The sequence below is a fragment of the Hippocampus zosterae genome, chromosome 20 (assembly GCF_025434085.1).
Source record: "Hippocampus zosterae strain Florida chromosome 20, ASM2543408v3, whole genome shotgun sequence".
Classification (NCBI taxonomy): domain Eukaryota; kingdom Metazoa; phylum Chordata; class Actinopteri; order Syngnathiformes; family Syngnathidae; genus Hippocampus; species Hippocampus zosterae.
This window is the reverse complement of record NC_067470.1, coordinates 2,541,174-2,559,005: the sequence shown is the minus strand read 5'-3', so window position 1 is coordinate 2,559,005 and position 17,832 is coordinate 2,541,174. Positions and strand designations below refer to the sequence as shown.

Here is a 17,832-nt window from a genome sequence, read left to right as displayed (position 1 = left end):
AGCTAACATTTCCTTGAATCTTGCAAATGAAGTAGTAGCTCCCGGTGCCATGGAAACGTTGGGATGGATGCAGAGGGGAGAGAAAAAGAAACATTCCAGAATGTATGAAAAGCAGTCTGAGCATGTCTTCATTACCCTTGATATCCAGATGAAGTCCACGTACCGGTACATTCTTTAGCCCTCACTAGTAGGATAATTCAGTGGACTGTCAGAAGAATGGTGTCTGACGTTAACGATTTCCAATGTTACAATGTCAAGAGGAATTGATAAACTAAGTACCCGAACGTCAAGCTGGATATGGAGGATATGAAATCAAAAGCTCAAGCAGCTTTCCGCACTGTTGGTCGTCCAGCTGGACGAGTGAAAACCTGAGCTGTTGTTATTTACAGTTCCCGTCCACAGACGATACTTTTGCATCAGTGAGGAAGTGCGCTTGTTTTTCGAACGGAAGCTTGCATCGCAGGGAACGAGAACGTTGGGCGGCATGACACTGACTTGTTAGCGTGGCAACGGCCCTTTTGTTGCTTGCATGAACTCAACTTTGCTATACGATGTTCCCAGGCGACAATTTGCAAGTCACTGACCCCCCCCCCAAAAAAGGGTTAAAAATTATCTGTCAATGCCACAAGGTGGCAGTAAAGCACAACTTTCGTCTCAATGAATCTGGTCAAAACTGACTTGGAAATAGTTCCTGAGCACCAAGATGCCACATGCATTGGCCTGGGTAGAAAAATTGTGAATCATGGAAAATAAGTGTTTAAAAAAAAAAGCTGGACGGAGCGAATCAGAAAGATACGGGGGGGGGGGGGGGCGGTGGGGGGGGGACACTGCATAGCAACCCAAAGCCGCTTGAACATTTATTTCATGTCCATCTTAAGGTCTATAAACTATTTGGCTCTTTGTCCACACAAATAAGACAATTCAGCATACTAGTAAAATGGCGATTTCTTACAAGTTACTCCCCCCCCCCCACCTCCGACCACCACCACCACTAACCGTACAAGGGATGTTCGGTACCACTTATTTACATTTTTTAATATGTATATATATATATATATATTTTTTTTTTTCTTAAAAACATTTTTAGTATGCTTATATTTATATATATATACTTTCTGTTGTTTGTAATTTTGATGCTGTAAATTGGAAATTTCTCCATTGTGAGACAACACAGGTTTTCTGATCTATTTTTGACAAAAACTAGTACCAGTATTCACTCTTGAATATAAATATTTCTCATCATTTTGGGGAGAATTCTTAGGGTTTGATTTAAAAAAAAATCAGCAATGTATTTCACTGGGAATCAACTACAGTATATGCAAATTTTGGCTACATGCGTGCTAAAAATCTCAGCGAAAAGTAGCGATCGATTGTTCAGCAAATCGGTTATCTTGTTTTTTAACTCGCTGATCATCTCCAAAATACCGATAGTGTAAAGATTAGCTGCTCATACTACCAGTGAGTCATCCTACTAGTGGAACGAATTGTCCACTTCAGAGGACAAAGAGCCGACTAGTACCTGTACCGCAAGCTGGATATTGAATAAACACGCAAACGGCTTTACAAAGAGGACCAGAGACAGCGCAGCCAAACAATTTGCAGGATTTGTCACCAAGTTGACAAAACTAACAGAAGACGTTTGTTTCTATTCTTCTTTGGGATGCGACCAATCACAAATGTTTATGTGACGTGACGAGACAGGGAAGTTAAAATCAAAGCATCTTACGTCTTGAAATGCTTCTGTGTAATGATCGTGTTTCCCAGGGCTGAGCTTTATGTACACAGGCGCTCGCTTCCTGTTCTGATTGTCCAAAGCAAAAATCCACAGAAGTTGATGCCGGGAAGAACGTCGCCAGCCGTCCAATCGGAAGAGTCCGTTGAGTGTGCAAGAGGGCGGCGGCCTCTGTGTGCTCTTTTTTTGGGGGCATCGGCGCTTCCTGGATTCCATCAGTAGTCTGTCCAAGGGTCAGCTAGAGGTCAGAGTTGATGGGAGGAGAGGGAGATTGGGATGCTGGACGTCACAGAGCGGTGGAAGTCAGCTTCTTCACTCCCCTCCGCTGCGCCAAAGTGGAGCAGCCCACCGGCTCCAGAACCGGCGGGACTTTTCTATTCAGGGCCAAGTACGTGGCCGCCATCGCTCCCTGGAACGCACATATTAGCGTTACTTCCATTGCAGCGTAGGGCGCTAAAGCTAATCCGTGTCTGCCATCTAGTGGTGAATAGTGATATTACAACGTAAAACTATATTGTGAAACCCAATTATTGGTGGGGCATAAGACCCAGACCGGCTGGCAAATAGCAAAAAATCTGGCCTTTGCTCAGAGTCAACTGGGCTTTGAGGTAGACATGCTAACCACTTGTCCACTTTAAGGTGAATTTTTGAGATATTATTTCTTTGTTAGGATGTGACAAAAAGCTCCAGTTGATTGAGTCACCTTGACGATGTGCGGCGCGTCCTGTCTGTTGAGCGTGTATTTGGGCAACTGGTCTCGGTGCGTGACCCACGGGTGCCGCAGGACCTGACCGGCCGTTAGCCGCTGGTGGGGGTCCACGTGCAGCATCTTTGACACCAGGTCCTGAAGGGCCACAAACGCAAACACGCCACTCGTAGTCATCATGAGTTAGGGCCAGACTATATGACTTCAAAATCCAATCTTTGATTAAAAAAAATAAAGCAAATTCAAACCAAAACTTTATTTACTTGAATAATTCGCTTCAGCCCAATTGTTGATTATGTCTGTGTGCATGAGGAGTTGTACCTTGGCCTCAGAAGAGACAGAGTTCCAGTATCCTCCGGTCAGCGTGAACTTCCCGCTGCCGATTCGGGCCAAAATCTCCTCTGGCGTGTCCTCTGGGCCGTTAGCAAACGGAGTGAAGCTGCACAAAAGACGACAAGCCGTTGAAAGTTCCACTTGGACGAGCAAGAAAAAAAAAATCAATTTCAAAACAACTTGAAGCTTTGCAACTAGACTACTCGGAGTCCGGAGTCTACCCTATTAGCATGGTATACAGAAGCACTCCAAGACTCCAGATGTCACAGGCTGCGTCGTAACCCTGCTTCTTGAGAACCTGTGAGCGATATGCAAATTAACTGTGTTGAGTGTGTGACATCTCAACACGCACACACACACACACACACACACACACACACACAAAAAAGCCTGTCACCTCGGGAGCAACAAAGTTGGCGGTGTAGCACGGTGTCATGAGCAGGCCGTTCTCCGCCCTTAGCTGCTTGGCAAAGCCGAAGTCGCAGATCCTGATGGATTCGGCGTTGCCGCTCTCGTCCACGTAGAGGATGTTGCTGGGCTTCAGGTCTCGGTGCACCACCTTCACGGCACACAAGCGGGACGTGTCACACAAATCCAATAAATTGAATTCATTTCAATAAGCTGTTCATGGTCCATGTTAGCATTAAGCTAGGGTAACTAAGCTAGCACAACAAGAGTCCTCGACAGTGTGGACGCACCCCCTGCACGTGAAGGTACTCCAGCGTTTTGGCGATGGTGAAGAGAACGGCGCTGGCCTCTCGCTCGGAGAAAAACTTCTGCCGTAGGATCTTGTCCAGCAGCTCTCCGCCCTTCATCAGCTCCGTCACCAGGAAGACGGAGCGACCGTCGTCGTACACCTGACACGACGGAAAGGGGGCGCCGATGAGAAGATACCGTAGTCGCGTTTGTCGTCGAAACCCTGCGGCGGTGACGTCAGACAGCAGCCGCACACCTTGTGGGTGGGTTTCGACTTACGTCTTTGAGTGTGATGATGTTGGGGTGCTGGCCGTATCTGAGGAGGATTTCCACCTCCTCCGTGGGGTCCCGCTTGGCTTTGTTGATGATCTGCAACGGGAAGACCAGTTCAGCCGCGTGCCCGAGTGTAAGCGGCGTACACCGCGTGTCCGTACGAGGCGCTCCCACCTTGACGGCGTAGTCCATGCCGGTGCCCTTGTGCACGCAGCGCCTGCAGATGGAGTAGGAGCCCACGCCGATTTCCTCTTTGACATCGTAGGCGTCGCAAAACTGAGACGTGCTTCTGTGGAGCTGCTGCAGGGCAAAAGGAGTCCAAAGTCAGGTCACACATGATCAGCGTGGGCACTTTTTTTTTGTGGGCTCTGGTCCCTGCGTTTGGTTGTTTTGTCTTCTAGGTGGCGACGCTGCTAGCAGAGAGTTTGAGCAACTGGGAGATTGGATGCTAAGTATGCTGTCCTGTATTCCAGTGGGTTGTTTTTTTTTTTTTTTTTTTTTTTATCCATGCTCCTTGTGAGTGTTGTCATTTTGTATTTGGCTGCCTGTCCTCTTCAATAAACAGTTGAAAGTGAGTATGTATTTGCATTTTCCTTTTCCTTCACCTCCCCCCCAAGTGTCTGAAGATCACATTATGGCTCGCGATACCTAGCAGAAAAAAAAAAAAGTCGACCAAATAACAACCTGCAGTTAAAAAAAAAAAAAAAAAAGGATAGCGAAGGCCCTCAAAAGACAAGACCTGCCTTGGCCCAATAAAAGTGAGCACTTGGAGGTTAAGCGGGAGTCTCCGTCAGCCTCCAATCTTGAGTGGGCGGAGTCGAGAACGTTTGGGATTTTGCACAGTTTTGGTTTGCGCAAGCTTAGCGGCGGCAGCAGCTCATGTTATGATGATGCCGTCGATAATGAAAACAACGATTCAGTTTCGTTCCGTGCGCGCGCGCGTTTCCGTGTACCTGAACGATGGCGTTTGGCATCGGCTGCGTTTCTTCTTCTGTTATTGCCACAAAACTGAATCCTCGGAAGAGCTGATGGGCATTGGCGCTGGGCGGCACTCCCGGAGAGTCTGACAACATCAACGCAGGCAAACGCACTCATTAGTCGGCCCACCCCGGACTTGATGCGTCATCGTGAGAATTGGGGATGCTGACCGCGAGGCGTTTTAGCGGTGAACTCGGGGTCAAAGTAGAAGGTGTCATCGGGTCGGCCGGCCGCCGGCTTGAAGGGAGGCGGCAGCTCTCGGCGAAAGAGTTTCTGCGAGAGCGGAGGAGGAAGCATCCGGTGAACGGATGAGTCACGACAGCCGGCACGGACGGAAAAACGTCAAGGCGCAAAACGGACATTCCAGTCGATGGTGCTGAAGAACTGATGCCTCTTGATCTCCTCCACACCGTCGGGACCGGCGCCTTCGGACGTGAAAGGGAACACTTTGGAATGACAAGAGGGACGCGGAGGGGGAAATGAGCACGATTGATGCTCACCTAATCGGTTGGACGGGTTGCGCTTAAAAAGGTTCCTGAGAAGACTCTGGGCTTCGGAACTTAAAAACTGCGGCATTCCCAGCTTGGCCCTGCAGAAATCACGATCAGGAAAAACAATTTCAAAGTGACGCTTTGATGTTTGCTATCCTTCTGAGGGCTTGGTGGACTCACTTGAGGATCATGGTCATGGTCTCTTTGCGGTCTTTGCCTTGGAACGGCAGAGTGCCGGTCAGCATCTCAAACTTAAGAACAAAAAAGAAGAAAGTACGCAAGAAAAAGACCTTCAAGTCAAATCTCTGATGTCTTTTGCAGAAATGCCACGTCCCATTCGAATCGAATTTTTACACACACGCACACAAAAAAACACAAACGACAAAGACATTCAAATGATTTCACGCTCAAGCCTTGCTTCACTTTTTTTTGGAAGGTAGAAAAAAAAAAATGCTCACCATCAGCACGCCGTACGACCACCAGTCGGCACTGTGCGTGTGCCCCCGCCGGTTGACTACCTCCGGGGCCATATACTCCACCGTCCCGCAGAACGAGTACGCCTTGTTCTCGTGGTCGATGGACTCTTTGCTCAGGCCAAAGTCTGCACACACACACACACGCGCGGACACCCCAAACTCCTGAAATTCGAGCGCCACGTAGGACGAGAACCTCAAAGGTTCACCTTTTAAGAGGACACGAGAGCCCCCCTCCCGCACCCTCCCCCCCACAAGCGGCATCAAATGACGCACCTGTCAGCTTGATGTGTCCGTCCTCATCCAGCAGGATGCTGAAACGACAACACACTTCAAACTCAAAACATTTTTTTTTTTTTACGAGATGACTGACGCGTGCGTGCGTGCGTGCGTGCGTGCGCGTACTTCTCGGGCTTCAGGTCCCTGTAGATGATTCCGAGGCCGTGAAGGTGATCGAGAGCCAGCGCCAGTTCTGCCAGGTAGAATTTCACATCCTCCTCTGTGAACATCACCTACAAACACACACAGACAATTTCAATATCGCTGACTCCGATCAGGATTTGGGTGAAAAAGCGGGTATTCTTGTTGCCGTGCTACCTCTTTGGAAAGCCTGGTGAAGAGGTCTCCCCCTCTCAGGAAGTCCAAGATCAGGTAGAGCTTCCCCTCCGTCTGGAAGGCTGAGGGAGGAAAAGGAAGCGATGCCGATGAAGTCGGCACGAGTCGCCTGCCCGTCGTGGGGAGGCTCAAAAGTGGACACGAGGAAAACGAGTGGCCTGATGGTGGCGTGGGGTATTCGGGGGGGGGGGAGGGGTAACTCGGCCTGACTCACCGTAGTGCAGTTTGACGATGAAGGGATGATTGACTTCCACCAGGATGTCCCTCTCCATCTTTGTCCTGACCCGGTCGCGCACTTAAAAACACACACACACACGGATTCACGTTCACATGCGCGCAAAAGGTGAGAGTCCTCAAACATTTCGAGAATGGACACTCATTGTGAGAATTTATGGAAATGAAAACTCATTCACTCCCAAAGACGTTTTTAAACGTCTTTTCAGACTTGGTCTAGAATTGGCTGGTACTGAAGGAGTTTTAAGAAGGAATTGGGGGTACCTTTTAGTGTCGCTTTCTTGAGAACTTTCATGGCATACAGTTGGCCGGCGTCAGGGCCCGTAACCTTCCTCACCAGGAACACCTAAACGCAACGGACACACACACACACACACGCACACACACACACACTGTACGTCAGTATTGTGCAGCGTGCGCTTTTCACTCCGTCGCTGCGCGATGGTTCTTCTGGAGAGAGAGCGCGGGTGGGAGACTAATTGCTCTTTCGTAAAAAACAAGTCACTCGGCGGGAGCGCGAAGGGCCCTCGGTCTGCCGTCGCCTTGACGACGGCCTCTCCAACGCGACCGACGGGTGCCCCCGCCCAAGTGCGTCGAAGCGGAAGCAAACGCGGGCGCGCGCATGCACACCTTGCCAAAGGAGCCTTGTCCCAGGACTTTGCGCAGCTCGAACTGCCGGGGGTCGGCCTTCTCGCATCCTTCCTTCACGTGGTGAGTGATGCTAATCTCCTTGATGGGGACGTCATCCTGCAACGCACACAAACACACCGGGTTAGGGGACACGGGTTGTGTGACGCGCAATTACTGTGTGTTGGGACAAGGCAAAAAGTTCCGACGACTTTAACATGGTCATGGGGGCGTGGCCGAATGTGTGAGATCGGGAGAATGCCTATACTTCATTATTATTATAATTCATTCATTCATTTTTAGAACCGCTTGATCCTCACAAGGGTCGCGGAGGGTGCTGGAGCCTATCCCAGCTGTCTTCGGGCAGTGGGCGGGGGACACCCTGAATCGGTTGCCAGCCAATCACAGGGCACACAGAGACGAACAACCATCCGCACTCACACTCACACCTAGGGACAATTTAGAGTGTTCAATCAGCCTGCCACGCATGTTTTTGGAATGTGGGAGGAAACCGGAGCACCCGGAGAAAACCCACGCAGGCCCGGGGAGAACATGCAAACTCCACACAGGGAGGCCGGAGCTGGAATCGAACCCGGTACCTCTGCACTGTGAAGCCGACGTGCTAACCACTGGGCTAGCGGGCCACCTATTATTATAATTATATTTTTTTTTTACATCTCTGTGAATATGAACATTTTCATCAACCTTTAGCACATTTTTAGAATAGGTTGGCAGGTGATTCGCCCAATTTGTTGACCCTTGCTCAAGGTCATGCCATCAAAAAGGCACAAATTAATGGCATTCGCATTCATTTCAATGGGTAAGGTTGATTTGAGATAAGTCCTCTGACCAATTGAGTTCAATCAGATCTCTTGTACGGGTGGGATTGACTGGCTTGCGTGTACTGGAGCGCGCGTGCAGCAAGGTTTTGCCTCGGCGTCGGTCCGCCAAGTGGCCGCCTCCCTTGTATTGTTCTGCTCAACGTCTGAAAGTTGGCGCAGGGAATGAAATGAAGCAAAACCGCATCGCGCCGGCAGTCTGACGACAACCGGCGACAGGGTGAGCAGGCTCGCCGGGCGCCTGACGTCGGCGCCTAACGTGAGCGCGCACACACACACTCGGTTGTCATGGAGCCGCCCCCGGCTTACCTGCACGGCGCAAGCCGAGTGACGAACGATGGCAACCAGTGCGAGCGTGCGTTCAGCCTTCAAATTCTTTGCAAAAGGGAACGGCGCAAACCTAATCCGCCTCCTCCTCTTCCTCCCTCAGTGCCGCATACCTGGCCTTCCCAGGGGGACGACCTGATGATTCCAGGTGCATGCTGGGTCCTGTAGTCCAGGGCGTGGCCCAGGCCGCGCGGCGACAACATGCTCCTGCGCCGCGACGGGACTGAGCGGCACCGAGCAACACCGGCTTCTGATCATTCTTGACACTTTGTTTGCTTTCTCTCTCGCTCGCTCTCTCACAGACGTTCTCTTCTCCTCCCTCCTTACCCCCCCCGCCGACTCTTGTGTCCTTCTTTGAATACTTGTCACCTCTCGCTACTCTCATAATGACACGCACGATTTGATCCTTCGGGCAAGTTGTAATCAGGGCTGGCAACGGTTAGCTTCAAACCGCAGGAATTTGGGATTTTAAAATACGTGAGAGTGACATGACAAAGTCAAAGCCTGAAATTCGGAGGCTTGTTGACATTTCAAATGTGCACGTATGCGTGAGTCACCACGCAGATGGCAGATCGGAGCCGGAGCGACAGGATGCTCATGTCACACCTCTTGATCACGCCATCAAAAATGCAAAGCGCCTGCGCTCTCTCTCACACACACACACACACGTGAAGTTTTTCACTGTCACATTGAAACAATGCCGTGTTTTGGAATCAAGACATTCCTCCAGAAAATAATTGCCAGGCCCCGAGAACGCGCGCGCCAACTGACTCACAGTCCAGCCGCGGGCCGGCGATCCCAAACAGCCCAGCGCCCCCTTCCTCTTGACGGCCGGCTGGTGGCAGCCGCCGTCCGGCCTGCCGGTGGGCGGCAGGAAGCGACGGAGGGCTTTCAGCCGGCCCCTCAGCCCCCGGAGGAGCCCGGCGAGAGCGCACACGCGCGCCGGCTTGGCGTGAGGCGCCTGGTGCTTCATCGCAAAGAGTCGACGGCCGAGTGACACTTGTCGGTCGCGCCGTGACAGTGGTTGAGTGGGGGGATACCCACAGTAAGAGGACACGGGGGAGGGGGCTACTGGGATTCCCCACACCCTCTTCCCCTTGTGACTAACAGTTATAACCTTCCGAGTTTCCATCAGGTGTCCGGGAGATTCCCCCCACCACCAACCAACACACGCGCGCACACTGGCCAATGACTGCGAACCACGAGTACAACGGCCCCCCCCCCCCCGCCCCCCCCTACTTCAGTCCAACTGCTTATGTTTTCCGTGCCATTCTGAAAATTTAGCATTTTAGTGATTTTTGTGGGAGTCAAAACGCTCCAGTGAGGGTCTTGGCAGAGCCGCAGCCTCTCCTAGCTGACGCAGTACACAGCCCGGACCCAAAATGGAGTCACGGGGAGTTGTTTTGGCGAGTGGACGAAACACAGCTTGCAACTCACGAACCACCTTCCAAATTCCACCTGTCGCGCACACAATGTACGCCATGCCAGCCAAAGGCCGGTGACGGCCGGATGACATTTCTTAGGTTACCTGCACCTGTTGTCGCCTGCCGCGCCAGGACGCGCTTCCAATTGCTCACAATGAAATGGAAGTGAACAAACAGCACCGTCAAAGACGACAGGGTGTATATACACACACACAGTCGTCCAGGTCGTCTGTGTGTGTGTGTGTGTGTGTGTGTGCGCATGTGTGGCATAGCATCACAGATCGAGCGGCGGTGGGATTCCATTCCGCACAATCTGCAACCTCTAATCCTGTTACGCAATCAAATTAACAGGCTGGTTGGCCAGCGTGCGCACGCACACACACACACGCGCGCACACACACACACACACACACACACACACACACACACATGCTCGAGCTTGGGATTTGTCAGGTTAGAGGTTGCAAGTGCACTTCCAGTCGCTTGGACATCATGCATGGATCCAATAACAGACGCACAAGGACAGAAACACACACACACACACACACACACACACACACACACACACACACAAAAGTAATCAAATTAGAAATCAAATACGACATTTAAATGCAACTATCTGCCGATAGAACGGAAAAATGTAACTTGGCAAGATTTAGTCAGTAAAACGACCAATCCTATAAAAGAATTCATACTAGCGGCATTTATCGACTATTTATGATCCTATTTATTTATTTTGAAATACCAATAACATTTTTATGGTGTAATTTGTTTTTATTTGATTTCATTTTGCTCATAAAAATCCGAAATTAAAAGAAACCTTTTTTTTTAAACACATACGTGCTTCGACATGCGCCACCACGTCACTCCTGTGCCCGCAGCGCCACCTTTCGGAAACTTTCACGGCACGCAACAAGCCAAGAGAGGCTTTCTGAACGGCGCGCCGTGCCAACCGCGTGAAGACGTGATGACAACGAGGTGAGTGGAGGGGGGAGAGAGGAAAAAAAAAAAGAGAGGATGAAAGATCGATGAGGAGGAGCAGAGTCAGGATGTCATCATTTATTCAGGAGCTGGCATCAAGCGCACACACAATCACTGCCACGCGGCGACACTTCGGTCAATGTGGCGGGCGGGCTGGATAATTTTAGAATTATCATACCTAGTCAATCGCTGTGATAGGAAAATCTGCAATACAAAATTCTATTTATTTTTTTTTAAAAAACAACATCATTGCTCTCCACCACTTCTGCAATGATCACCAAAAAGTAGAACCCGACATGACTCATCGCGTTGAGTGCTAACACACAAAATGACTCAGCCAATCCAGTCCCTGGCACATTTTCTCTGGCATAAAAGCAAAAATGCTGGAAAAACAACAAACAAAAGTCGAAGGGGTCAGAGGTCACGTGTGCACGTGTCCTCCGAGTAACCGCCCACGTTACCACGGGAACATGTCCCCAACACACACACACACACACACACATAGGGGGGCAGTCAGGACATTTCTGTGCTCGTCTGTCCACTCTCACTGTCCCCCCCCCCTCACGTCCACGCAGGCCCCATCTTCTCTCATTAGTGCAATCAAAGCACTTCATCAGTTGCCAGCGGAGCCTTTCCGAAGCTCTTTATTCCATTCACAATTGCAATACCATCAACAGGAAATCCGTTCATCCATTTTTTTTTTTTTAAACGTGCTCATTAAGGTCGTCGGTGGCCTGGCGTCGACCACAGCTGACCCCTTAGTACATTCTCGACTGCTCGCCGGTCGCTGGCGAGCCATACGTAGACAAGCGTTCAAAGTCGCGTTCACAGCGATGGACAATTTAGAGCACTGGTGTCAAACTCAAGGCCCGGGGGCCAAAGCCGGCCCGCCAGGTTATTTTATACGGCCCGCGAAAGCATATCATGCGTGTCAACTTGCTAAAATCTGTACCGAAATGTAAAATTATTATGTGTGATAAATAACGTTGAGATTTTGCAATAATGTTGTGACCCTGTTTACACTCACTTTTAACAATAATTGAACTATTACAATTGAGCGATTTCAAAACAAGTCATCTATTAATATGTTGTGCACAAGTAATAATTTTGTGGTTTCACTGTCATAACAGCCCTCCGAAGACGTAATTCCAAATTGGCCCGCGACTAAAATGAGTTTGACACCCCTGATTTAGGAGTTTTCGGTTGAGCGACGAAGAATGGAATTAGGAGGGAGGAAGAAAAAAAACTACAACACGCAAGGAACCATAATTCACACAGATGCGCTTTCAAAGCAGGGGCACGGGAGTTTTGAGAAAAGACAATTAGCCAAGCGGCAGAAGCAGAAAAGCCTGCGCTTTTGTCATCTGCGCGAAACACAGCAAATAGATTCCCCCGGTTCTCAAACAAACACGTCGCCGTCATGCGACGGTGACTAATGCCGCCGAACGGGACCGCGTGGAACTCTTTGGAACCAGTTTGACGTGTAACGACTACGCACGCGCACGACTTGAAATCAAATCACCACGAGACAATTGACGGCACTAGTAGACCGATGAGGGCACGGCGCCAAAGTCAATCAACTGGTGTGACGAACAGCTGTCAGCGACGGGGGACCGCGCACCGCACTTTCTACCTGAAGCGCTCGTCTCCTGGCGTGCAGCAAAATCGTTTTCATGGCGCCCCGAACGCCTCGAAGCAAAGTTTGAGCGAGGAGAGCCCAACCAAAACCCGCATGCGTGCAGTGCACAGGAAGGCCCGCCAGCCGCTCGTCACGTCCTGTCATTGTTTCCGTGGCAACAACATCTGTGTAGGAAGGCAAACATACGCGCACGGAGCCGGCCGTTTTTTGTGTTCGTTATTAGGAGCATTGAAGTGAAAAACGCTGCGATTTCCCACAGGTTTTTGAACGCACCGTCAATCTGAGTAGGGGAAATGATTCGGAAGGTGCTGGAAATTCCACATGTGCCAGCGAGGAGGATGAAGGAGGATGAAGGATGAAGGGAGGAAATGAAAGCAAGTTTGGAGGCCGCGTGTCAAATTCCTGCTCAGGTCAGCGCAAGCCCCAGCCGGGGCGACGGCTCCTTCTCCGCTTTCATCTCAATTTGCCGCGAATGACCTCGCGGGTCATTTTTCATCATCAATCTGAAGAAGCGAACGGGCACTAGAGGACAAAGGTCGCCCCGCCGCTTTTTCCTTTGCGCTTGTCTACAATGCGGGCAAAGCACGCGGGCCGTGCCAAGCGTTCATTTTTGTAAATGCTCCAGGCACTCGCGTGTGCGACATTGTCGGGTGATGTGGATTAGAGACGCGCGCGATGTCCTCGCAAAGATATTGTGTGGCCGGGCCCTGATTGGTTGCTTCCTGGAAAGTGAGCGAGCGAGAGTCAGCGACAGAGAGAGAGAGAGTGAGAGAGAGAGAGAGACAAGTTCAGGAAGGCGAGTTCGACACATTACATCATCACCCTGTGACCTCTCACAATGGCAACACCCACAATGCACCGCTCTGAGCACACCACCACCACGCCTGGTACAAAGTACACACACACACGCACGCACAACATTCACTTGGATTCCCAAATCGTTCGCGTTTCTCTTGACGTGACATTGTCGCGTCGCAAGCAATCCGGATGCGAGACGCACACGCCTGACTTGAGCGGGCAGAGTGTTTCAACAAAGACCACAGAAAGTCAGTCCAGATGGTCACGCAAGACCAAACACCATCTGCTAGTGACACACACACACACACACACAAGAGCACACAGGAAGTAGTGACGTGATGTATGGAATGTGAAAAATGAGCGGACGAATAAAGGAGAGACATTCATATTTTTAGCTTTGGCGAGAGGGGCCACGCTCGCCGTCGCGAATAATTAACGCTTCCTTTGATCATCCGTCTCAAAAGGAGCGGCCCGAGGCGACGGATGAAGGTCCAAATGTGTCGTCGGACTGCGTGCGTTCGTGCGTGTAACATAGAATCGATGCCGGCTTGCTACTGTGGGACAAAGCGATCCTCCCGGGAGCATCGTCGATGTCTTTTGCCGTCTGAATACTTGAACGAGTGACCTCACACTGAACTGCGCGTGACGCGCGCGCTCACAAACACACACCTGAGATGCAGCAGATGGCGGCAGATGGAAGTCGGTCCCTCGAGAGCGCAAGCCATGCTCCTAATGTGCTCTGGGAGCCATTTTGTGACCCCGCTGGGGGCATCAGTGTGTGTGTGTGTGTGTGTGTCTGCGTGTGTGTAAACGAAGCACTCTGGAGAGACGAGTAATGACTACTCAGCTCTTCTCAGACAGACGATCCATAAGCCATCTCCCTCTGCATTTAAAAATCGATGCCTGCAGCTGCCGGCAACACAAACACACACACACACACACATGCAGAACTCGAACCTTTTGTGCGTTCAGAATGAGGAAATATAAGCGGAGACGTTGCGGGAACATGACGTCAGTCAACCTTCAGCATTCACACAATCACTCATATGTCGCGTGCTTTATATTTGAGGTTGGATTTATTCTCAACCGTCTACTTTCGTGACTGCATTGCTTCCAGTACATGCATTTTTATTTCTTTTTTTTGTCCAATCACAGCAAAACGAGGAGGATGATAAAAGGGGGGGAGTGACATGGAGGTTCGCCTTCACGTCGGCACACTAACGAGCCGCGCTGGTGGCGAAGCTCGCGTATGTTTCGGGATGAGTCAGAGGCGGACGGGCCTCGGCGAGCGTCGCTCTCGAGGCGGCAATTATCCCGAAGGAGTGGGCGTCGACACGCCGCTGGTTTGTCGATCGTACACATAATCCCGCGCCGGTCGGGCGCGACGCGGGGGAGAAACTCACGTTGCAGTGCGACACGCCGTCATCCTCGCCCACAGAGTCGTCCAGGTCGTTCGGAGCATCCTGAAAGCCACACAAAGGTGAAAGGTTAACATGGCGGGTGCTTCCTGTGTCCGAGAATGCTAAGCAAAGCTAAGTTTAACCCTTGCTGCTTATTTAGGGGGAGGGAATCGTGAACAGTGCCAAATAACAGTCGGGGTTAGCATCAAACTCATCAGGCTTTTGCTCGAAAGCAAAAATATGTCGGGAAATGCCCACTTGAAACATCTGAACTTGAATTTGGGGCTGTTTTTGTTGGTGGGGGGGGGGGGTCCCAGCTGAAACTGAGGCCTTAGAAAAGAGACGGAGGGAATCAGGAGCGGTTCCAAACAGCAACCAGTGGTCACACAACAATACGTTCAGGCTTCTGCAAGACAGCAAAACCTGTCAGGAAAAGCCGACTAGAACATCTGAAACTTAATTTGGGGTGAATCTAAAACAATGTGATTGGTTAACGCTGAACTCAGCCACATTCCAGTTTTAACAGGGTGTGCACTTATGAAATCAAATCATTTCAGGTGTTTATTTTACTTCCCTTCTTGAAAATATTTTTTTCCCCCCACTTTCTCTTCTTTCGAGTTGTCGACTCCCTGCGACACAGCAACGGCGATGATGCGGCACGGGTAAACGAAACGCGCGCCACGTGCTGCGACTCGCTGCAAAAATTCCAGGAATGATGCCAATTTGACAGGAGCGAGCTCGCGTCTGATTCTTGGATGTATAGAAACGCTCACTCGACGACCAACGAACATAAACGGCACATACTACGAGTCCACAGAGTTGTCTTACTAGTAAGGACGAAGATCAGAATAGTTCATGGACCTTAAATATGGAATCAAATCTCATTTTTGGCATGATCGATAGTTGCCGTCGCAAACTTAAAGGGCGTTACGTCGTGGCTCTGGTGACCACGCAGGAAGTGGACAGGCACACGCCGCTGTTGTCGCACCAGGAAGTGAACGCGAATCATGTGGCACAGACCGCCTCGTGCTCGTTGCTGAGATTTTGGAAAAACTTGAAGAACCGGAACACGGGCGCGCGCGCACACTCGCACGCGCCACTGACTCAGTTGGTGGAGCAATCCCACACTTTTCTCCAAAACGTTTCCTGCACGCATTTATTCTTTTGCATAACGCCACAAAGGCTAAGAATAGTATTCAAAACACAAGACGGGCTTCGACTCTCAGCTTTCGATTGACGCCGGACGTCCATTAGGCCCGACTGATGTCATTAGTCGACCGGCAAACATGACAGCGCCGTCTCCAACCCCTCTCAGTGACCGCACATGCAATTACGCTCATTCATTTCATACAACAACAAAAAGACTTTCACGTAAAATGCGGTTTTTGGCGTGTCCGAATGCTACTTAAAACTCGACGCACCCCTTTTCAAATGCTTTGGTTCGATAAAGTTCAGCTGTTCTTTCAGGCTTTGCCACACTTCATAAGACTGGAGATCAAGTTCCAAACTAAAGAGATTTGTATGATTCATACGGGCAACTCCTTGGCTCTCTTTTGAACGGAACACAATTAACGATCGTGTGCAATCGACTGCTTTTGTTGTTGTCGTGAGACTTTGTGAGGAGAGACGTTATTGTCTTTCTTGTGCTCAAACAGGTCATTGGCTAATTTGTACTGTGTGAGTGACACACAGGAGTCTTTCGTGCCAGGGCTGACGAGTCATCGAGTGCAACCCCCCCCCAAAAAAAACAACATACTGTCATTACTGTACATCAATAGATTTTTCAGGAAGCTGTAATTTTACTTTGACGACGTTTCACTTTCACCTGTACTACTTCTTATGTACAGTGGGAGTACTTTTGCCACCTCTCATAGTTGACACTAGAAAATGTTTTTAATTGGTACCGAAGTGAAAAAAGAAACCGACTGAAATGTACTTAACTAGGAGAGTCGATAATTCACAGTAAAAACAATCATTTTTGAGTACTTTTCATTCTATTTTTTAACGTACAGGAGTTCAATCAGTATGTGCTTTTACTTTTGCCGGTCTTTTTTTTATTACACAAGTTCTGAACAGTCACCTTGCACTTCTTTTTAAGTTCACTTTGCGAGTACTTTTGCCATTTCCGCGTGTAGTTCAACTTTGATTTAAAGGCGAGCTCGGACTGTGACTCACCTCCCCCGTCGTGCCCCCCAGCGGCATCTTCTGCCAGGGATCTGCCAGCTGAGCCAGCGGCATCTTGTCCTTCCTCTGCCTCGACTTGCCCCGGTTCTCTCCCTCCCGATTTCACTTCCCCTTCCGTGTGCCGGGACCTGCAGTACAGCCGCCCTCGCTTCTTTTCTTTCGCCTTCCTTTGGCCTCTCGGCAAAATGTGAAGCTAGTTACGCGTCACTTGGCCGGATGACGCCGACCCGCCGCGGAGCGCTTGAGCCGAGGGAATGCTACCTATCCGCGGGTGTGGAGTGGCGCCGAGTCCGCCCCTTCCTCGGGACGGACGGACATGAGAAACGGAATCGAGGACGCCCTTCTCCTCCTTTCCGAGATCTCACATGTAACACTCGTCTGTCACTATTGTAGTCTATCTGCCGCCCCCTCTCCCTCTCTGTTTTGTCTGTTCCGCCTTCCCCCTTCGCTCGCTCTCTTGCGTTGACTTCCTGTACTTCCCAATATGGCGGCCGGTGTCGGCTTACCTGTCCTGCTTCGTCACCATGGCGGAAATCAGTCAGTCGGACTCCGAATCGCAAAATAAATATTAAGAACATCGTCTTGTACTCACCCACGCTCTAAAACTAATCACAGGCAAAAGTAGATAGTAATGCTACATTTACTTCGTGGGATGAATTGTACTTGTCAGAGAAGTTTTTATGTAAGATTTTTTACGTGAGAATTTGTTACGAATTTATTCTACTTTTACTCTGTTGATCGATTTTCTCAGATTTTTTTAAACCTGCCTGCGTGATGTTTTTTGTTTTGCCAGGGATTTATGACGTGATGTTTGGAACCACCACTGGCGGTTTGACCAATCAAATGGAGCCATTCAGTCACATGACACGAAAGGTTACACTGTTTATTTTTTGTTGGACAATATGGTTTTTCCTCATACACACACACACACACACACACACACACACACACACACACATATACATATATATATATATATATACATACATATACATGATTGTTTTAAAATAATTGGGTATGTGAGGAGTGAAAAGATAAAACATTTAGTATGCGTCTATGATTGCACATGTATTATGCATTTC

At 49.9% G+C, this 17,832-nt stretch overlaps 1 protein-coding gene across 5 annotated transcripts; it reads right to left on the bottom strand.

The window, feature by feature from the left end:
• Window positions 1-1,276: 1,276 nt before the first annotated feature.
• rps6ka3b (ribosomal protein S6 kinase, polypeptide 3b) lies at window positions 1,277-17,515 on the bottom strand. 5 transcript variants are annotated; one of them, XM_052054613.1, is made up of 22 exons: window positions 16,742-17,515; window positions 14,570-14,629; window positions 7,162-7,278; window positions 6,796-6,877; window positions 6,512-6,592; window positions 6,280-6,359; window positions 6,088-6,194; window positions 5,959-5,996; window positions 5,668-5,810; window positions 5,390-5,460; window positions 5,219-5,307; window positions 5,079-5,143; window positions 4,889-4,991; window positions 4,694-4,803; window positions 3,915-4,040; window positions 3,747-3,836; window positions 3,470-3,628; window positions 3,169-3,330; window positions 2,993-3,069; window positions 2,760-2,877; window positions 2,436-2,576; window positions 1,277-2,141 (listed from the first exon to the last, which is right to left on the bottom strand). In XM_052054613.1, exons 1-22 carry the CDS (start codon window positions 16,802-16,804, stop codon window positions 2,019-2,021), a joined length of 2,205 nt encoding a protein of 734 aa, XP_051910573.1. In that variant the 5' UTR covers window positions 16,805-17,515; the 3' UTR covers window positions 1,277-2,018. The 5 variants fall into 5 exon arrangements, with proteins under 5 accessions (XP_051910573.1, XP_051910572.1, XP_051910571.1 ...); XM_052054612.1 differs by lacking the exons at window positions 14,570-14,629; window positions 16,742-17,515 and adding an exon at window positions 12,363-12,484; XM_052054611.1 differs by lacking the exons at window positions 14,570-14,629; window positions 16,742-17,515 and adding an exon at window positions 9,100-9,355 and having other exon boundaries at window positions 3,915-4,037.
• Between the last annotated feature and the right edge of the window lie 317 nt (window positions 17,516-17,832).